Genomic DNA, 24,053 nt, shown 5'->3' with positions numbered 1-24,053 from the left:
GCAATGACATCTCGAACGAGTTCTGATGTAGCATGGAGCACATTTGCCCACCTTATAAAACAGACAAATAGACAAATGAACAGCTACCATATTCTTCTTAAGTGCCAGGAGATCAGTAATGATGGCATCTGTCATCTAAGTCTAGCCGATTGGGGAAAGAACCAGAAGACCATGCTTGGATATGCAGTGGGACTTACTCCCACTGGGCTGCCTGAATTTGGAAACACTCCCCGAATGAGTTGGAAATGCAAGCAATGAACTAGTTGGCTGGGCTGTCTTCTCAAAAGGTCTTTCATGCTGGATGGTTGGTGGGACTTATGCCCACTGGTCTGCCTAAAAATTGGGGAATTCTCCCCATTGAGTCAGTATCACCAACAACGAACCTTAGGTTATCTTCCTTAGCTTATTCCGGCTTTCCTTCCCTTCAATGACAGATGGACTAATGCTTTGGACATGCATTTCATGCATTTAGTAGACATTTCTCCAGAAATGATACAAGAAGAGAAAACAAAGCATAGATTAGCAAATCAGTATGTGATTAACTAGCTAATACTGTAGCACAGGCTGCCTCTTACCAAGTGTTACACACGCTGCTTGTCATAGACAATGTATGCTTATTAGATACAAAACAAGAGTCATGGTAGACTTTCATGCTCTGAAGTTGCATTATAGCATTTAGATGACATTCTGATGAACTGACATAAGAATAGAAAGCAAAGAATGAATTAGTAATTCATCATGTTACTAAATATTCCCTATTACTAAGAGAGTAATCGAAATGTCATTGTCACATTTGAAACTTTAAGACTATGCTTTTAACTTATGCATTCATGTATTTAGCTTACCTTCTACTGAAACGACACTTATAAGGGAAAAACAAAGCATAAATTAGCAATGCAGCATGTAATTATCTCACTAAAACGAACTCCATTACAAATAAGGCAAGCAAAAAATACAAAGTCATACTAACTTGTAACGACCTTCTGGAGGTCAATAATAGCATGGTGTGATGTGGTCAAAAAGGTTGAAGTCCCTAAAGGTAACAAAATCACTCAGTTTGGCAGAAATTGTAAAAAAGAATGTATACAACCTGCAGCAGAATGATTAATCCAAAAGAAAGGTTGGATGATTCAATTAGAACACAAAAATGGCTTGGTATGTCAGGATAAACTGTACGGTGCTACCAGTATAGCCTCAAAGCTAAAAAGCTGGAGACACTTGGGAGTGTCAAGAGGCGGTAATGGGCAAGAGTTATTTCCCTTTGTTGATATGAGAGGGACAAGAAAAAATGATTTTCTTCTTTTTGCAAGACTGGATTCATGAGGTCGCAAGCTAATATTCCTAACGTAATGTGATTGTGGAATGTATTCAAAGGATCAACTTTATAATGTGATCCATTATTATGGAACCATGACTATACCTGTGTAATATTAGGGACTCTTTTATACTGAGGTGCTTCATATCAAGACCCATAACTATATCAATGTTATATCAGGAACTGTATTATACTGGGGTCCTTTATAATGTTATCCATGACTATATCCATGTTATATCAGTGACTATGTTAAACTGATATACTTTGTAATGGAATCCATGACTATACCCTTGTTATATAAGAGACTATGTTAAACTGAGATACTTTATAATGGAATCCATGACTATATCCATGTTATATCAGAGACTATGTTAAACTGATATACTTTATAATGGAATCCATGACTATACCCTTGTTATATAAGAGACTATGTTAAACTGAGATACTTTATAATGGAATCCATGACTATACCCTTGTTATATTAGAGACTGTTAAACTGATATACTTTATAATGGAATCCACGACTATATCCATGTTATATCAGAGACTATGTTAAACTGATATACTTTATAATGGACTCCATGACTATATCCATGTTATATCAGAGACTATGTTAAACTGAGATACTTTATAATGGAATCCACGACTATATCCATGTTATATCAGAGACTATGTTAAACTGAGATACTTTATAATGGAATCCATGACTATATCCATGTTATAGTAGAGACTATGTTAAACTGATATACTTTATAATGGAATCCATGACTATATCCATGTTATATCAGAGACTATGTTAAACTGAGATACTTTATAATGGAATCCAAGACTATATCCATGTTATATCAGAGACTATGTTAAACTGATATACTTTATAATGGAATCCATGACTATACCCTTGTTATATAAGAGACTATGTTAAACTAAGATATTTTATAATGGAATTCATGACTATACCCATGTTATATAAGAGACTATGTTAAACTAAGATATTTTATAATGGAATTCATGACTATACCCATGTTATACCATGGACTGTTATACTTGGGTTATTTATAGTGATGGTCCATTATATTTCCATATCTTCTTAGAGAAACAGATTATTACAATGTAGTCTGCATTTCTAAATTAAAAATGCATACTTACCGCTTCCACAAGTGCTTTCACTTTCTTGAAATTGTTTGAGATACAAGCTCGATGGAGAGGTGTTTCTCCTTTGTCATTTCTCTGCAGAATATAAAACATGTATCAATTTGAGAATGTACAAAATTTGTAACATTCATGACATACTTATTACATAAAACGAGTGATTAGTATGAAATTTAAGGACATGAGTGACAAGTTGTTCATGCCTGTTAAGCATGCAAACTGGATTACAGACCTGCCAACCCTGACGAGTCCATCTCAGTGAGGCAGTTGATTTTTTCTTGTAGGATTGACCAATTTTCAGTAAGGTGTAACAAAATATCAATAACTGCTATAGTAAAGCTGGAAAACGTGATTAAAATTTTCGATGCATCAACGATAAACATTATGTTCAACTAAAAAGTTTGTAAAGTACACATACACTTTATTTACCACTAGTACAGTTGCATAAACTCTAGTTCCAAACCCTATGCAGCTCAATGGCTTGTTGCTATCTCTCAACTTAACAAATTATTGGAAATTCTTTTCCATTTCACATCAAGACGACAATCATATCTCCCACCAGGAGACATACTCAAATTAGCACGTAATGTCTAACAAACATAATTGTGTCCTTTCCAGCTTTTATTCACAAGAATCTGAATACTCCTTTTTATTCTTCTGTGCTGATTATTTACACTTTTCTTGAAGCTTATTTTCCCTTTCATCTTCAACATGCATCGCTTTCTGGATGCCATTTTAAAAAATTCTATAATCAACAGTTTGATCGTGCAGATGCTTTGCATGAATAGGTGCACTTTAAAGCATCTGGGGTGCTGCTGTAAAGTTAGTCTGGTTCTTTGACTAATTTCACATGGTCTAAGATGAAACCTGGATCAAAAGAAAACACAGATGAACCATTTGTACGGATTTTTTGGCAACAATCATTTTTCCATAGTTTTTGGTAGTATGCAGTAAGTCCGTATTTTAGGGTAATTTTCATAAGACTTACAGTAAAATCGTAAGAGTTGGCAGGTCTGGGATTATATAAAATAATTCCATCCATCATTTCTTTGAATTATTATTTATACTACTGCATTTTTTTGTATGTCCTGATCCCTTGATTTTATATCACACACCCAAAAAAGTATTTGCCAATAGAGTTGGCAGGTCTGGGATTATAAAATAATTCCATCCATCTGTCATTTCTTTGAATTATTATTTATACTACTGCAGTTTTTGTATGTCCTGATCCCCTGAATTTATTTCACATACCCAAAAAATTATTTGCCAAAATAATTTTGTATCAGTAAAGCATTTCAATGTTTTACAATAACTTTTTGCCTAAGCTGATCTTAATGGAAATAGACCTGGTGTCTCATTTTCCACTAAAAGTCTCAGTGTGTTTGCCAATATTTTAACTGAGTTGAAGTTTGCTTCAGTTAGTCATGAATATGTACCTAATCATCAAAAAAAAAAAAAAATCTTCACTTAGAAACACATATTTAATTTCATCATAAACTTCCAAATAAAATTTTCAGTTCTTTGTGTCTCTTGTCATGAAAGACTTGCCCAATTGGCTTTTTAATATGGTCACTATTTTCTGTAGATTGCCATGTGAGTGTCTCTGTCAAAATGTAAAGCCAGGCATGAGGCTTACATATCTGCATGGTGAAGCTAGGCATTGTGTTTAATCATGGACATAATAGTGTGGCCAGGTATGGGGCTTAGTCACGGACATGATAGTGTGGCCAGGCATGGGGATTAGTCATGGACATGATAGTGAGGCCAGGCATAGGGTTTAACCATGGACATGATCATGTGGCCAGGCATGAGGCTTCATCATGGACATGATAGTGTGACCAGGCATGGGGCTTAATCATGGACATAATAGTGTGACCAGGCATGGGGCCTAATCATGGACATGATAGTGTGGCCAGGCATGGGGCTTAATCATGGACATGATAGTGTGACCAGGCACGGGGCCTAATCATGGACATGATAGTGTGGCCAGGCATGGGGCTTAATCATGGACATGATAGTGTGACCAGGCACGGGGCCTAATCATGGACATGATAGTGTGGCCAGGCATGAGGCTTCATCACGGAGATGATAGTGTGACCAGGCATGGGGCCTAATCATGGACATGATATTGTGGCCAGGCATGGGGCTTAATCATGGACATGATAGTGTGGCTAGGCATGAGGCTTCATCATGGACATGATAGTGAGGCCTGGCATGGGGCCTAATCATGGACATGATAGTGTGGCCAGGCATGGGGCTTAATCATGGACATGACAGTGAGGCCAGGCATAGGGTTTAACCATGGACATGATCATGTGGCCAGGCATGAGGCTTCATCATGGGCATGATAGCATGATCAGGCTTGGGGCTTAGTCATAGACATGATAGTGTGGCCAGGCATGTGGCTTAATCATGGACATAATAGTGAGGCCGGGCATGTGGCTTAATCATGGACATGATAGTGTGACCAGGCATGAGGCTTCATCATGGACATGATAGTGTGACCAGACATGAGGCTTAATCATGGACATGATAGTGTGACCAGGCATGGGGCCTAATCATGGACATGATAGTGTGGCCAGGCATAAGGCGTAATCATAGACATGATAGTGTGGCCAGGCAAGGGGCCCTAATCATGGACATGATAGTGAGGCCAGGCATAGGGTTTAACCATGGACATGATCATGTGGCCAGGCATGAGACTTCATCATGGACATGACATTGTGACCAGACATGGGGCCTAATCATGGACATGATAATGTGGCCAGGGGCTTAATCATGATAGTGTGGTCATGCACTAAAATATCTGCATGATGGTAAGGCCAGGCATAGGGCTTAATCATGGGTATAATAGTAAGGCCAAACATGCAGCTTAAACAAGTAAATGACAGTGAGGCCAGGCATAGGACTTAAACATGGGCATGAAAATGAGGCCATGCATGGGTCTTAATCATGGGCACAATAGTGAGGCCAGGCATGGGGCTTAAACAAGTAACAAGCATGGGGCATACACATTGGCATAATAGTGAAGCCAGGCACTGGGATTAACAGGGATTGAATAATGATATCTAGAAGATTTCAGTAGGTTCATTATCAAGTTGAATATAATTGACTGAATTTTTGTATTGCCAAACATATGGGGAACAATTGCTTATCATTGTTTCCCTTCTTAATGGTTTCACTCAGTTAACAAATATGATTCATTGTCAGTGAAGACATTGTTACACAAGAGTCCATGTTAATGTGCTGTGAATCAGGTTTGACAGTCGTAGTTTTGATTAAAGATAACTAACAGCAGTATCTCCATTGTAATATGCAGCCACAATCCACTATCTTATGTCAATAAACAATACATTAAAGTGTTAGTATGAATTAGTTGTTGTTGTTGTTGTTATGGGGTTTAACGCCATTTTTCAGCACACGATAGGCTATACATGGCGGCCAGTATTAATGGTGGAGGAAGAACCTGGGAAAACCCTGGAAAGAATCACCGACCCACGAGAAGCTACTGGCAAGCTTTCTCACATACCCACACTAGCTGAATAGTATGAATTAGTAAATTCAAAGGAATCTTTCTTGCTTGCAGTATTCTATGCAGTGGATTAGTGATAGTTATTGTCCTGCAGGTATGGAACAGTTCTTTATTTGTACAAACTTAAAAAGCTATAAGTTAGCATGCTTTCTGCCAAGTCTGGTTGACATTGGTACAGTGGTTTCTAGTTGATATTAACATAGTGGTTTCTGAGAAAATAAAAATAGCAACTCTTGACAGATGGACAAATCATGATGGACACTGGGCCATATAATAAGTTCACTTGGTCTTATCACCAAATGAGCTAATAATAGGAATAAATGTGTCCATTTATATCACTGCTGTAAGTTTTCTTTACTTGAGGCTCTTTTGATGTATTGTTTTAAAAATCACCTTACCCTTAAATGATCCCTTTTCATGGAACAGCCAGTTGATGATTTTGCTGTAAAACTCACTGGCTCCTCTTCATCTGAAACAGACATATAACTTGAATACATTTATATTAGGTAGTAAAAAAACTAAATGAAAAATAAAAGTCAGGAATGACTATTGTGACACAATACAAAGTGCATTGTTAATAAAATTGTCTCTTTGTACACATTTCAAAATTGGCATAAACTTGGTATATATTATAAAATGTTGATAATAAGCAGTCATATCTTTACAGAATGTTGTCAAAATCCATTCACTTGACTGTATTTGTACTGAGACTATGAATCAGAAGTGGAAACTGAGTTGAACAGGGGCAATAACTCTGTTACATATTAGTGGAAACAAAATTAAAAACTTATCTTTATCTGGATATTAATAACAGAAGAAAACCCATTTTGTCAATAAGAGAATTTTTGCCAACTCCATTTTTTATTTAACTAAGTAAAACCCCATCTTTTATTTAACTAAGTAAAAATCTTTTGAGTGTAATTTAAATTTTAACACTGAGGTTAATCAAGACCAGGCAACTATGGCCCACAGGTCAGATCTGACCCGTAACCTCATTTTATCTGTTTGCTTACTCATAAGGTGTGGTTTTAAAAACTGCTTATCTAATGGAGGAAAACTGATGTGACACTGACATTCTCACTACACAGCACGTGGATGGATGTATTGACAGACATGCAAACAGGCCACAAATGGATTGCCTTGGACAGTTTCCACTTAAGCAAACTTAACAAGATTTTAATCACAATCTATTCAGTTTTTCCCCAAACAAATGATTTAAAAAGGAGAAACTATACATGGACATACAGGTCTGGAACAATTTTTAAATTTTTTCTTGATCAGTACTGGGATTTTCATGAAACAATACAATTATGAATTTTCCCTTAATAAATATTCAGTAGTTATCTTGACAAATGAGAAACATTCCTACTTGCTGAACTAAATTTACACCTTGTCCAGAGACTGAGTTCACAATGACCAATGTGGATTATTATAACAACAATCTGAATTAAGGTGTAACAAATTTGCAATTTTTATGTGTAGATCACTGACTATTTTTAAAACAATTGGAAATACCAATATTTCTTTTGGCCAAAATGGACATGGTATATCTCATGCAAAATTGAACAGAAGACCATTAGTTAAGCAGGCTTATGTAGTATTGTAAGAATCTCCAAAATTTTATAATATATCCTGATAAAAATTCATTCAAAAGATATAAGCATAATTTCTTGCTGAAAATATAACTCATCCAATATCAAGTCATTATGAAAATCATCCAAAAGTCTTGAAAATAATAAGAATAATAATAAATTTTATAGAGGGAGACTTATTTAGTCAAGCAGAATTTTCCTTTGAGGACTTCTAAAGAAGAAACTATAACAATCTGCATTATACAAATGACTTTGTTTAAAGAAGTCTTTAGTATTACAAATACTAAATTTAATAGTAATGTATTAGTAACACATACATACTCATGATTTTCAGATTCTACATGCAATGAAAGCTTGATCCAGAAAACTATACCAGCACATTGGAAGCTTTTCTTAAACTGGATTGTTCTTGGTTTTAGTGGATGCAGGTTTCCATGTAATTATCAACTGATAATGTATTGACAAAGGCCTGGATTAATCCTGAAGATACACTGGTGCAGCTCATGTAGACATTTACATACAAGACTTGCCATGAGGAAATCAATTCTTTCATATATTGTACATCATTTTAGTTCTGTAAACAATGCTTTTGATGAATAATCAATAGATGCTTCTAAACTAAATGGTTGCCCTTTTTTAAAGTTTAAATCCTGTCAAACTGAGATTTGGAACAATAAGTCTTTCTTGGAAAAATATATGAGACATTATATAGAATGTGAATTTATGTAGGTAAATATTTATTGATTCTGCTTGACTGCAGAAGTTTTTCACCTCATGCTGAATCAAAAATTGGGGTAGATGTTATATATTAGTGCACATTATACACACCAAAACACAGTAACAGCAGCTATATTTGATGGCAAATCTGCATCAATTGCAAAAACTTGAAAGCCCTCTAATTCAAGATACAAGTCTGTCTTGTTATAATTTATCAAAATTCAGTGGGGCAGACTGGAATCATTGGTACAAATTAACTTAATGGCATGATGCTTTCTGACAAATTTAGTCAAATTCTGTTCAGTAATTTCTGTGAAGTCATTTATTATTTCTATTTTTAGTAAATTGGCCATATTTGATGAGACATGACAATCTGAAGTCATATATCACCACACCTATGGGGTGTGAGGGTTTAAACCAAATACAACTTTAGCCATCTAGAAGGTGGAAATGGAGTTAACCTGTAAGAGTCACTTCTCATTGTTTATATACAAGAATGTTTTTTCATCTTTAGAGGTGGATTCTTTCAGAGGGAGCAAAGAAAGTTATCCTAAAGTAATGTGATTAGGTAATATATTTGCTGGAGTAACTTGAATGCCCTCTGTGCCAGGATGTTTTCTTTCGTATGCTGTCAAATTCTAACAGGCAGTTTATGACAAGTCAATTTTCTTTTTTTTTGATCACATTGCCTTACTGCCAGGTGAGCGAAAAGCTGCCACCATACCTGATGATTCTGAAAGGTCTGACATGACAACCTCCTCTTCCTCAGCCTCTTCTTCCCCTGGTTGACTATCCTCCTCCTCATCTGAGGTAATGCCAAACTTCTCCCTCAGCCTCTTCAGCTTCTCCTCAGTTTGCCTCAGATGACTCTCCTGCTTGAAATACTTCTGTATCTCAACCAGGGACCTCAGGCACTGTACCTAAGTAATATACAATAGCATTATTCCAAAAATTCACATTTCATGCATTGCTTTTGTAGAAAATTTACATTTGGTACATGTAGAAAGTTTTGGACCTGTGCAACAATAAAAAAAGAGGAAATAACTACCCTGAATTTTTTAAAATAATAACAACAGCGCCCATAATAACACAAATAATAAAATTCAACCAGTGTTTGCAGTGCAAAAGAAACCTGCACATGTGGTACAGATACTGTGTCCAACTAACTAGGTATGAAAAGTCCCCCAGCTTAAAAATAAATAGAAAAAACTATTCACTCAAAATCACAAATAAAGTTACAAGTTCATACAGAAACCGTAACACATATTATACCACATTTATTTGATGGTGGAAATAATGAACAAAGATCTTAAAGGATTTGTAAAGGTTGTGTGGGATGATCTTGATCATACCATAGCAAAGCTTAAACCATTAACTATCAGGCTAAAACCTAGTGGTGGTAAAGGGAGTTAATGAGAGTTTTTTCCCTTTGTCTATATGATACCTAGATGGAAAAGAAACTCTAGAATTGTTTGATTCAAAGGGCAGGAAAGCTTTTATGCCTGATATTGATGTGAATGGAGAATATATTTGATGGAGGAACCATTTTTCTTCTTTCACTCACACAGACCTTGACCTTCACACCTTTTGATCCCAAAATCAGTAGGGTTGTTTCTTACCCCATGCACAAGCCATCAACAATGTTTTGGTAACTGTAGATGGTGGACAATTTGATTTACTGAGCAGAAACTAAACTGATAATAAACAGATGCACAGACATCAAAATATGATATGTTCCACCGTAAAACATGCAAATAAGAATTTTAATGAAGTGGGAGTTTTTTTTATAAAGATGAAACAGTAATGCAAAAATAGAGAATGGATATTTAAAGTGAACTACTGCAAGTGGTCTATCGAAACTAGCTATTCAAATTCTGAATTGAACAGAGAAGCCAACCATTAGCCACGCTTATCTAAAATTCTGGCATCAATTTTCCTGACTCTTAGTGGGTTTTGTGGAATAATCACAACCTATTACTTAAATAAACAGAACACACTTCCACAATGACTTTCCAATCTTGTAAGAAACCAGTTGATACCTGTTATTACTTTTCATGGATAAAACATGCTGTGTCTATTCCTTAAATTGAAACAGTATAAATAGTTTTAAACTATAAAAGACAAAATAATGATAGTAAGCACAACTTTTCCTCATTTTCTGAATAGTTGTCTCTTCTTTATCTCTGCTACCATTTTTTACTGGATATCCAATTGGCTGAGTTCACATGTTCACTGTAAAATGCATTCTTGTGTTTATGTAACTATCAATTAGACTCAATAGCTTCAAGTGCTGAGGTATTTCCATTGTAAATGATGCTCATGATATAGTATTCGCATGGCTCCACAAAATGAGGGTCTGTTAAAAAATGCTGGAGTTTTCCTTGTAACACCAGAACAATGTTTTCCAAAAGTGTCTTCATTTCCTGATGTGATTAGGTCACATGATATATTATTGTGATGATGCGATGTTATAGTTTTAAAAAGATATTCACAGTTTTGCAGACCGATTGAGAACACGGCTACTGCAAAAATTTCTGTATAAAAAATGATGTTTAATCATATCCATTTAAACTTGCCAAAGAATTTTGTCTTGAATGATCACATGTGGAATGTTCAGATAAATTCTTAGGAAGAAATGTCTTTGTAGTTTCACATAAAAAAATTCTTACCAAAGTGCCTTTTATTAGTACAAGTCATCAATTTGCCAGACCCTCATATGGCAGAGATCTAACTAAGCCACATGAGAGACTGGTTGAATGAGGCTATGCTGTTGATACCCTTACACCGGTGTACATATAAAACCTTCCACTCAAATTTTTATCCAACAAAAAATGATGATTATTGCAGGATTTAAAAAAATTTTTATGGGGTTTGGACAGAAATTTCAAACTTATCACCCATCTTTAAGGCCCATTAAACCAGATAATGTTAACTCTTACCAATGTGTTTCTGCAGGTTTTTGACACTGCATATGTGTAAGTCTTCATCATTAAATCTGTTTTTCCACATTATTTTTTTCTAATGCACTCATTAACATATTTACATTGTGGTTGTTCACTATCAAAACTATTAAAAGTAATATATTTACCCTTTTTGTCCATTGTTCAAATGCAACATTATCACACAATACAGATTTAACAGTCCTTTAATGCTTCCTCATGTTTTATGATGGAATATTCCTCAGTTTAAACTCAGCTACAAGTTCTGGGCATTTGTAATGTTAGAGTATAGTACTTGATCACTCTAACACACTCATATAGCTGGATGCATGCTGAATTAGTCTTGTTAACCAAGCTGCTTGAGTGTGTGTGTGTGATTTGGATTTTTAACGTAGCTTTAACAATTTTTCAGTCATATCGCTACAATTTCTGCAGTGTGGCAGTTTTTAGTGATGTCTAGCATTGGGGCATCATGCTGCAGACATGTAGCATGATGTCCCACCCAATCACATTATCCCGAAACCAGGACGACTGGTCCTAACACTAACCTCTTAATGCTGAGCGCCAAGCGAGGCGGTTAGTACCATATTTGTAAGTCTTTGGTATAACTCAGCCGGGGATTGAACGCACGACTTCCTGCATCTGAGACAGACATTCTAACCACTAGGCCACCAGAACAGTCTAATGCTTCCTCTAGTTTCAAGCTTAGCTTATAAGACATACCCGATTTTTCCATTGCTTTTCGCACAAGTTGAAATGGCCCCCTTTTTTCTGCCTTAAAAGCATATTCATCAGCACCCTTATTTAGAGTTTCAACATCTACCATGGCATGTTTGCACTGACTCTTTTAATTCTTCATCTTAATGTAATAATTGCACCTTTATCTTTATCAATTTTCTTCTTGTTTCCATCCTGGGTGTAAGTAGGTTTCATATCTACTTCTGACTGTTCTGGTGGTCTAAGAGGTTAGAGAATCTGCCTTGGATGCGGGAGGTTGCAGGTTTGAATCTTGGCCTGAAGATTGAGCTGCCTTTTCTGTTATTTCAGAATTATTTTATTTTTTCTTGATCAATCGGAATACCTCTGTTGCCTATAAAATGTAATGCCGATTGGATCCAATTAATACTGTGGTGGATAATGTGGTAACCATGCAATGCTAGTACTTTACACATCTCAACTGGCTAGTTCTATGGCAACTGGTATACATTATTCTTTATTTCAAACCAAATATTCACTGGGTTTTTCCTCCATTTTTTAAAAAACTACTTTAAATATAATTCTTTCTGTGGAACATAGATCTGATCATGTGAAATTCAAGGACTTTCCTAGACTGTGTGAACAATGTAAAGTCACAATGCAGAATTTTCACTGAAATTTTTAATAATATTTCCACAAAATTCTGAGTGGTTGGCATCTCTGATTCTGAGTTGTCTCCTATTAATGGGGCAGCTTGTGAACTACCCCTGCTCATTTCAGTCTAAATTACCACAAAAAAAGCAGACAGCATGTTCCTACATGGTAACTGCGCAGCAATGATCAATATGCATAACATATGGACCCTTTAATTATTTTTTAAATGTAGAGCAGCTTGTTGTGAGCGGTTATAGGCTTTGAGAATTAGCTTATTTTGAAACCTGATTTACTCCAAATGTGCAGCAAAGGTTGCCAGAGTTCTAAAACCACAAAAGATAAAGGCAATCTGAAAAGACAGTAGGTAACACAAGAAACACCTGTAATTGTCTGTGTTTGGCCTTCCTTGAGAATTCATAAGCCTTGAGACAGGACTCACTCAGTGTCTTGTATCCCTTTCCTTCCAGTTCCTGAACTTCTGCTATGTTCAGCCATGACCTGCATATCTAAAAGGAAGGAAATAAAATCATTTTTTTGATCAAAATTATGCATTCAGATATTGACAAAAATTATCAAAGCTATTCGGTACCATTATTAGCACTCCTACCTCCTGCAATGGTGGGGTACTAATAAAATCCTGTATCTATCAATGGAGCAGCCAGGTGTGATCTACACCCAGTTGTTTTTTTTCCATACCAATAGTAGTATCCCTGCTAATTTCAACTGATAGGGTACTAAAGCAATCCTGTGTCTATCAATGGAGCAGCCAGGTGTGAATTGCACCATCGTTTTTCTGTGTACAAATATTAGTATCCTCACCTCCTGAAATGGCAGGGTACTAAAGTAACTCTGTAAATGGATCCACTTAGCGTAAACTGCACCCAAGTGGTTTTTTTAATCACTTTTACTCATATTCATAACAATGCATACTATTACTCGCTCAAGTGTCCTTAGCGGATTCCAAGGCAAAGAAATGCAAGATCTTACATATTATATCCAAAAGAACAAACCGCCTCTTTGAATACCACATCAGACTGGTTGAGTACAATGACAGAAAAAGTTCCAGGTCATATTTAAGCTTGTGATTTGTAAAACAAACTGCTTTGTTGTTGTTGTTGTTGTTGTTGTTGTGGGGTTTAACGCCATTTTTCAGCCACGATAGGCTATGTATGGCGGCCAGTATTAATGGTGGAGGAAGAACCCGGGAAACCCCCGGGAAGAACCACCGACCCACGAGAAGCTACTGGCAAGCTTTCTCACATACCCACATTGGCCGAATCCTAGACTCGAACCACGCAGACAGAGGTGAGATGGCAGTGATCCGTAAAAACTGCTTTGTAACTTGACTGTAACTTTGTGGCTCCATTTTGAAGTATTGGATTGGTATGTGTAAAGCCAGGGGACAAGCTACCAGGCGAAGTGGGAGACTAAGTTGCCTAAAACATGTAAACTTCGCCTTGTTCTGTTAGGAAAGTGAAATGACTTTGCCCTGTGATTTTATAGTTGTGCAATGGGTGACACAATAGTTTATAAAGTTTGTGATGATCCCTCACTGTAGCCAGGTATTTAGGCTAGTTCTGACTTTTGTAATTGTAGTCCAAGGCAAAATGTGGTTTTGATACTAAATGCACTGACAAACTCTTGCACATTCTCAGTCATGTGTTTTAACTGACCATTAACCATTCCTGAGCAAGTTATCACTGTCCAATTTACACAGGGTAGGCCTACCATTTGTATTATTTAATGATGAAAACACAAACTTCTGTTTCAAAACTTAAATATCAATGTGTAGATAGTAATTTGTGTTTTAAGAGCAGTGAAGAGCACTTTGTAATTTCAATTTTAAAAAATGAAGATTTTAACTGTAATGATTACATTAATTTCTTTATTAAAAAAATCAGAGAAAACTGTAATGATGGACATCACTGTGTCTTGGAAATACCACTTCATTAGATAATGTGTTTTCATAAATAACTGGGCAAACAGATTAAGGAAAATATACAATTCATTGAAAGCAAAGTTTTATGTGAGAGAAGATTTTGCAGGTCAGAAACATATGGAACAATGCTATGTTGTGGAATTTGAAAACTTCTGAACCTTATAAGGTCAAGGTTATTTTTTTCTGGCATTAATCATTTTTGTGAAAATATGAAAAAAAAGCAGTAAAACAAATACTATTTAACCAATGCATGTAAGCATATAATAAAACCAGGAATCTGCAGTCCTATCATTGTAATGTATATTAAGAAAATCTCTCCCTTTCTAAAAACATTTGCATGCTATTCATGGCACCATACATGTTCTTGATTGTGTCAATTTGGTTGGAAATATGAGTCTAGTTCATTCATATATCGACTTTAATGCTCCACTGTATTTTGTCTATGAATGATTACAGAAATGTTTTATCAAAAACAATAAAATTAGAATGAACAGCATGATATGAAGTCACTTGTGCATTTTTCTCCCATGTACATATTACTAGGGTTGTTTCAAAACAGTTCAGAAATGATGACCCTGGTAAGCATGTTGCAAAATGATGAGTCTTAGTTCATAATGATTCATCTAAATTATCAAGAAAGCACATCATGGGGTTTAATAAAATACACACTTAAAAACTTTAATCAATACCTTAATGCTAAATTTCTGACTGTGACCTTGCCTCAAATGTCAAAGACAGTGAGCATGTCAGAGAATAAATTGTTTTAGCCAAACAAAGATCCATCCTCGGTATGAAAAAAACCATCAAGGTGGTTGGAAAATAACAGCAAATGAAAAAACTTTAACCATGACCTTAAAATAATTTCTAGGACAGTGATCTTCAGCCCAAGGTCAGAGGCAAACAAGCATGTCACAAAATGAACTGGCTCAGCATGTCACAAAATAAACTGGCTCAGTATGTCACAAAATGAACTGGCTCAGCATGTCACAAAATGAACTGTCTCAGCATGTCACAAAATGAACTGGCTCAGCATGTCACAAAATGAACTGACTCAGCCTCATCATGATTTATCAGAAGTGTAAGAGGAAATACAAGCAAATGAAAAAACATTTCAGCTAAAATCTAAATACCAATTTTTGATGACTGCCCTTGATCCCAAACTCAAAGGGGCAAGCACACGTCACACAATGTATTGACTTAGATACATAACAAATCATGCCATATGATGAGAATCTATCAAGGGCTACAATATGTGCAAATGAAAAAAGTATTACTGAAACCTTAAAAAAATGTTGATAATGGTGCTATCATCAGAAAAGTGATTTCCCTTTCTACTTACATGGGTTTGACAATAAGTTGATCTAGTAACTAGTCTAACAAAACTGAAAATTACTGACAAAATACTTCCTTAAAAATAATGACCAAGAAATCTGTGAAGTGACAGGGGCATTATCATGCAATTATTTCTCCTTTCCATTTAAAATGCACATGTTTTTGTTTACATTGAGTTTATTTGGATAAACATTTAGTACTTATTTTGGATACTGATTTACTGAACTAATGTTGCTGAGATTTAGTCTTGATTTTTTTGTTGTTTTTAAGTAAATGCAGATATTTTCATCACATTACCACTGATCATTCATTGTCTGAATGGGAACAGTTTGTGAGGTTTGGTTAGGTCAAATAAGAAATGCACGGTCCACACAATGAGCCATTGCTCATATTCCTATTGCAAACATATGCAAAATATTTTTCTTCTATGCCTGTTGCCATGACACCAACTTAAATGGGTGAACATTACAGAATAAATTTCTTTGCTTTATTATCAAGCATCTATTTTACGTACCAAATCGACCAAAGGTTTGAGGTAATGTCAACAAATGAAAAGCTTTAACCAAAACCTTCATAAAATCCATTGACACCACCAACACTATTTACGAAAGTGGCCATTCTTCTTCATTTTTCCAGTAATACAAAGATGGTATAGTTCAGGTAAAATGTATTATTACTAGACTGTTCTATATTACTTTTGTTCAGGTGGTACACTTGAGGTGGTACTCATATACCAATTTTTGGGAGTATGTATCATGCAAACATCCTTATTCTGATTGGTTAGTATTTAATACCAATAACACACATACAGAATGCACATGAATTGATAATAATGATATTTTTATATATAACCAACAAACCTGTTCAAAGTTATCTCCCTGCAAGCTGACCTCCAGTTTGTAGTGTTCAATGGCTTTTGTGAACTGTTTGTCATCTTTGTAAGTCTGGGCCAGTGACACGTAGATTGGAATCAGGTCCTTCTCTGGTTTCCCTAATGTCTTCATGTAACTGACCTGATTAGGAATGGATATTTTGATAAGGGTCTAATCCAAATGTTTCAATTATTTCTTTAATAGGTTCTATATTGTTCAAAAGGAAACTATTTTATAATTTGTAAGTCAATGAAAGTCACATCTACAAATGAAAAGTAGTTTCTGTCTTATGGGTCTTAACAAGAAAAGTCTGCACTGTGGAAATTAAAGACTTTAAACTTGAACTGCTTATATTTGTGAAATCTACTTCTAAAGAAAATTTATCTGTTTTCCACAGCATACATGCATTTAAACTTTATTTACTGCCAATTTCATTCAAAATTGTGCCAACTTGCACAATGGGTTCTCAACTGCTCAGAGTACAATGTGATCACTTTTGAGTCATAGGAAAACTGAAAACATGGAGATAACCACCAACTTTGAATGAGCACCTATAAATCTGCTCAGATGGTGGTCTAATGCTATATATTTTAAATGGAAGAAAGCTGAGAACCCTGTGAAAATTGCAAACCTTAAATGGGCAACCATGTATCTGCTCTGATATTGACATAATTTGGCCCTTCCGAGGTGGCGGACAGATGAGAATATACAAAATCATCATCAACCTAAGATTGATGGGCAACTATTTATCTTTACACAATGTGTTAGGACCTGAGGTGCTGAACTCTATGCTGAACATGCACTGTAGATTTATTTACCATAAAGGATTGTGGTTTTAAGCAAATCATTACTATAAAAAAATAATTAAACAAAATGAGAAAGGTTTTTGGTTAGGTGAATACTAGCTGCCAGAAACCAATTAAAGTCAGTGCAGTCATGACTATTAGAAAATACAAACAGGTGCCAGGAAAAGTTTCCTAAACTTTCAAGCATTGATGGACTTGTAGGATATTGACATACCACTTTAAGATAAAATTCTAAGGCCTGCTTGTAGTTGCCAATATCTGCAGCATTGTCAGCAATCTTTTCGTAGAGTTTACACTGTTTTTCCAGGTCTCCTGTCTCTTTCAGGTCGGACATGGCTTCTTCCATCCTCACAACTGAAATGTAAAGACATTCTGAGAGAAATCTATATCTGCATATTTTGTAGTCAAATTAAAAAAACATGCTCAAAGAAAGTTTTATGCATTTAAATTATGCAAACACTTTTAGTTTAAGAATTTAGTTCAAAGTTTCTTATATGTTGCTCTCGCCATAAGCAAAGCTCATGTTTTATGATGGACTATTCCTCAGTTTAAACTAAGCTACAGCTACAGGTTCTGTGCGTTTGTAATGTTAGATTATAGACTTGATCACTCTAACGCACTCATATATCTGGATGCATCCTGAATTAGTCTTGTTAACCAAGCTGCTTGATGAAAAAATTTAATATCTTAATGATTAAGGTACAGTCTGGAATAGTAAGTTTACAATTTGCAGCCCTGAAAAAAAAATATTTCCTTTAAGTGAAAAGAAACACAATCAGTTCCAACCTAGGGAATAAAATGCCAAATTCATCAAATCCTTACCCCATGAGCTTTGTGTGGAAGGTAGGCTAAAACTGATAAGATGAAATTTATCTAATCATAATGGTGACTTCTAATAAAAACAGTCATGTTATATAAGTTGTTTTAAGATGATCAAGAATTCCAAGTTGATGGACACTGTACCATCCCCAAAATAATTTGCATTTGTTCTTGAATCCTCTAACAGAATGGGATCATTACAGGCTACAATATAAAATAATTTTAAAACATTGATTCACAAGGGAAAAAATCCTGTCTAATTCACAACTTGAAACCCTGTTCTAGACCAAATAATATGTTCACTGAATAGTTTAAAATTATACAGCAAAAGTGACAAACCTGCTTTATAATATAGTTTGATTCTCATCCTGTCAGTATCAGAAGACAGACCCAGTTTATTAGCTTTCTTTAGACAGTGGCGGGCATTTTGAAAGTCCTGTATCTGTATCAGAATCTGGAAATAAAAAGGACCAGTCTGTAAAACATTTCAGTTAGAATGCACAGATGGATCTCTGGCAAAGATTTTTTAAATAAATTCATGGTTGGCAAACACTGACAAGAAATTCACTTAAAAGTGAGTCTGGAGGACTCATACTTTTCAACTGCTGCTTCAAGAGATATAACGATTTATTTCACCAGCATACCCAAAAGCTCTTGAAAATATCCTTATCTTTTTTTTTAATCTTCAACTTTTCAGTAATGTTAAACTAAGAAAAAGAAATGCAATCCACCTGGATGTGGAATAAGTGAAGGAAAGAGAAGTTATATAATTAGTGTTTCCTTTACCCTCACTTGTGCATCAGAGGCCACTAATTATTAATCCGACCCTCAGATGTAACATCAAAATTTGATTTTTACTCAGTCAGACACCCACCCACCCCCATTCTGACACCAATGGGATTTTGACTCTCAACCTTGCACCCCTCGGGGATGAAAGCTACAAGATAAGCACCCTTGGACAAAGAAAGAAGTTTGTAAACAGGCATTTCATTGAGCTGCTGTTTTAAAGATCTGTACAAGTTATTGTGCATGATTTTGCTAAATTAATTTGTAGCAACTAGCAGTACCACAATGGTATTCTAACAATTATATACTTTCAAAATTTCATTGATGTCTAAAGAAAATTAGCATGGTTCATAAATTTAGAGTCTAAAGTCTATGTTCATATATTGTACTAAATAAATGTTTCATAAATACATGCCAGGAGTATGAATACCCAGAGACAGATTACATGACTATGGGCCAGGAGTATGAATAGCCAAATACAGACATATTATATGACTATGTCCCAGCAGCATGAATAGCCAAACACAGACATATTATATGACTATGTGCCAGCAGCATGAAGAGCCAAACACAGACAATAGCCAAATACAGACATATTATATGACTATGTGCCAGCAGCATGAATAGCCAAATACAGACAATAGCCAAATACAGACATATTATATGACTATGTGCCAGCAGCACGCATAGCCGAACATACAATAACCAAATACAGACATATTATATGACTATGTGACAGCAGCACGCATAGCCAAACATACAAATAACTAAATACAGACATATTATATGACTATGTGACAGGAGTATGAATGGCCAAACACATGCATATTATATGACTAAGAGTCAGGAGTATTATTACCCAAAGAGATAAGAGTTACAGAGTTTACTGCATAGGTTCAGAGTATGAATACCAGGCAGAGACCTATTGTATGACCTATACACAACACATTTTAAAATCTTTATCCAAACATGCTATTTACAGATCAGCTGCCATTTCAACAACAAAACAGTTTTATACAAATTGTTTGAATCATTTTGAAAGTCAAAGAACTGCTAAAGTATGCACATTTAAAAAGAGAAGAATGATTTTATGTCCTTGAATCCAAGACATGATTGCAGTTGCATGCTGTGGATTTACTCATTTTTGTGGGTATCAATTTGTGTGGATTTCACTTTTGCCTTGAGCCATAAGTTTAAAGACCCAACAAAAAAATTACAGAAATATGATGAAGCCCCCCTCCTCCTTTTTCTTACTGAAACATTCCTAGAGATCAATGAAACTTCATAACTGTAATCTGGTAAAAGAAATATTAGTTTTTAATATGTTGGTTTTATTTGAATTCTTTTGAAAAATAAATAATTATAAAGCATTTTATATTGTATCAATGCACTGCTAGAACTCTATGGTCCAAAACTAGTAGTAGAAAGAAGTAAAAACCAACAATGTTTGTAAAATTTAACAAATAATTTAATTATTAAAGTTATAAAACGAAAATTTAAGAGTAACTACAGTATTACGAACTGAATCCCAAATAATCATTAAAATGTTCCATTCAAGTCCAAAAGAATTGACCTATTGCCAGTTGTTAATCATTCTGCTTGACTGACCAATCAGCGAGCACTATTATACACACCTCCAGGCACTGTTTATGTCCGTCATTTTCCTCCAACAATCTGCTTCTGTCGATATCGACTCAGCTATTGTATATATTTACAAATTTCGCAATGGTTCGGAGAAGTCACCCCACTTCGCCTGGAGAAGTCTCCCCAAGGATCATATATAGTAATTCTGAGATACAGCCACATGGTTAAGGCTTTATTTATTGTTGTTTTTCTTCAACTTAATAACTTATTAAGTTTGCAATTTTTCAACTTTTCCATTTGATCAACTCTGCTTCTGTACTTAACGAAAAATATGTGTTATCTGTCCCTTTTGCTCTGCTCTTCAAATCATTAGATGCATTTTAATAATATTTGTAGAGATAGTGTTATCAATATTTTATATTACATTTACATCTAAAAATGAAACATGTGTACTAGATGCAGTATAAGTAAATTTAATCGTCAGGTGAAAATGATTTAGGCGATCAATCATTTATTTTTCATTCTTCAGTTGAATGCTTCCGGATCATAAATATGTCATCTAAAAATCTGAACCAAAGAGATGGATTAAACTTTTCGTTTTGAATAATATCCTTTTCTAATTCACCCATGGAAAGGAAGAGTATATAGGAGCCATATTAATACCCATTATCTGTATGTAATTCGTATTATTAAATTGAAAATAATTATTTTCCAAGATAAGTTTTTATTATTTTACAAATATCTTCGGTAGATAGTGTGCTATTATTAGGATTGTTATCAAGAAAATATTTACACGCTTCAATACCATCTGCATGCGGAATGTTGGTACATAGTGATGTTACATCTAATGATACCAGGATTGAAATTATCAGATAGATGTGGAATAGACTTCGACTTTTTAATGAAAGTAGTTGTATCTTTAATGTATGACGGAAGTGATTTCATTAAAGGTTGTAAATCACTATCAATAAATTTGGATAGGTTTTCAGTATATGAACTACAACCTGATATAATGGGTCGTCCTGGAAAATTTAAAGGTAAATTATGGTCAGGATTTGTATGAGTTTTGGGTAATATGTAGAATTGAGGTGTACGTATGTTAAGAGGGACGGTATCAAATTCCTCATATAAGGAATTATTATTTTTGAGGTGTACGTATGTTAAGAGGGAAAGTATCAAATTCCTCACATATGGAATTATTATTTTTAGCGATCTCATTAATGCATGTTGAAATTTTTTATTGAATTTCTAATTGACGTTCAACTTCTTTAACATAATCATCTTGATTCACAATAATAATAGTGTTTGACTAATCATCCTTTCTAATCACTATACTGTCGTCATTCATTGGATTATATACAGACTTAATTTTGTCCTTATAAATATTACTATGATATTGCTTTAATTTAGTTAATATCTCTTTTGTGATCGTGTATATATAAAAATATAAATATGAATCACGTAAAATATGACTTAATTCTGTTATAAAAAGGTTATTTAGGTGACAAGTTTTGGGATGACTTCTCCAACCAATTGGGGCAACTTCTCCAACTACTCTGGGGCGACTTCTCCAGATACGTGGGGGCGAGTTCTCCGCATACCGATGTAACTTAGAGAAGTGCAAGCGATGGATAAATGCTCTCGCTTTCCGTCTCTGTCTCAGTGTTGTTTCATATGGCAAATATTGCTCACCAATATCGTCTGGTATATCTTTTAATGTTACCAAGCCCGCCAAGCCGTATCCTGAGCAAAATGATTGGCTTCACAAAGTGTCATGAAATATAACAAAGGTGGTGCAGCCCTTGAGCCATAGGAAAATTCCCTCATGCAGCCCTCAGGGTGGTTTTGAGTTTGAGATCCCTGATCTAATATCTTGACTATAGATGATCATTAAAATTTACACTCATGAACAAAAATTATACATGTACATAATATAAACAGTCATGTACCAAGAGTTACAAAAATATAGATATACATAACAGCACACATATATTTTATCCAGTATCTGTAAATTCCACGTGCTGCCTTAAATATATATATTGTGATACATGTAGTTGGGACTGAGAAAAATGAGAAAAAGCATAAGGTATTCAAATATTAGTAATGCCAAAAAATAATGAAAGAATGATAAATCATACTAGTAAATTAAAATGAATACTGACACAGATAAATTCATCATATAAGTGATACTGTTGTCATCAAATTTTAATACTCCTAATAGTACTCACATTTTTCCATGTACATTTAACCCAAATGAACAACATTACCATAAAATTCACAATCTATTGATTGTTACACACTTACTAATTTACCATAAAATACACAATCTATTGCTCGTTACACACTTACTAATTTACCATAAAATACACAATCTACTGCTTGTTACACACTTACTAATTTACCATAAAATACACAATCTATTGCTTGTTACACACTTACTAATTTACCATAAAATACACAATCTATTGCTCGTTACACACTTCCTAATTTACCATAAAATACACAATCTATTGCTTGTTACACACTTACTAATTTACCATAAAATACACAATCTATTGCTTGTTACACACTTACTTATTTTACCATAAAATACACAATCTATTACTTGTTACACACTTACTAATTTACCATAAAATACACAATCTATTTCTTGTTACACACTTACTAATTTACCATAAAATACACAATCTATTGCTTGTTACATACTTGCTAATTAAGCATGATGTATAGACACTAATTACAGCAGAGTATTGAGACTCAAACTTCACTATTTTCAGACAAAACCACTAAATCAACATCATGCCAATCAAATACACAAATGTCTGTCAAGTAAATAATCATGAAATTGTAGAATTCTCAAAAGGCCACAGATAATTAGGTTCAGTCTTTCACACATTTTCACATAAGCCACGTTTATCCATTCTATATGAATCAGCTTGATGGATGAGGTTTTAAGGTCCACTAATACAGTACACTGATTTTCACCAGTGGCATCTTCCTTTTCTTCATGTCTTACTGAGCATAGCCAGCTGTGAGAATGTGATTTTAATTCTATGCAGTCTTTATTTATTGTCAAGTCAAGAGCTTGAAATTCACAGATGTACCTGCAGCAGCTCAAACAAATAATTCCACTTCTTTTTAATTGAGTTAATATCTTAACGCTTTGATGGGCCACGAACACATCAAATTTTGACACTACCTGCTAACTGCATTGAGGACAGGCAGCTGAAGGGCTCTCAAGAGTTCCAGGATGAGGAGTCCTGGACTCTTCACTCGTGGAATTCAGGAGTCCCTAACCTATTTCTGAGTCTATGGCTTAAA

At 34.8% G+C, this 24,053-nt stretch overlaps 1 protein-coding gene across 1 annotated transcript in view; it reads right to left on the bottom strand.

Moving 5' to 3' along the window:
* The window catches only part of LOC149782920 (tonsoku-like protein), an 83,085-nt gene that overhangs the window by 41,197 nt on the left and 17,835 nt on the right, over positions 1–24,053 (bottom strand). The window contains exons 6-12 of the mRNA XM_089934476.1: positions 18,702–18,816; positions 17,758–17,897; positions 16,726–16,878; positions 12,975–13,100; positions 9,030–9,225; positions 6,395–6,465; positions 2,462–2,542 (exon numbers count right to left, since the gene is read on the bottom strand). Of these exons, the coding sequence (XP_089790602.1) occupies positions 2,462–2,542; positions 6,395–6,465; positions 9,030–9,225; positions 12,975–13,100; positions 16,726–16,878; positions 17,758–17,897; positions 18,702–18,816 (882 nt within the window). The remainder of the gene's footprint in view (positions 1–2,461; positions 2,543–6,394; positions 6,466–9,029; positions 9,226–12,974; positions 13,101–16,725; positions 16,879–17,757; positions 17,898–18,701; positions 18,817–24,053) is intronic.

This window comes from Sinohyriopsis cumingii, chromosome 15, assembly GCF_028554795.1.
Source record: "Sinohyriopsis cumingii isolate HCF-2022 chromosome 15, ASM2855479v2, whole genome shotgun sequence".
Taxonomy (NCBI): domain Eukaryota; kingdom Metazoa; phylum Mollusca; class Bivalvia; order Unionida; family Unionidae; genus Sinohyriopsis; species Sinohyriopsis cumingii.
Note: the sequence above shows the minus strand (reverse complement) of the source record. Positions and strands in the feature narration are given on the sequence as shown.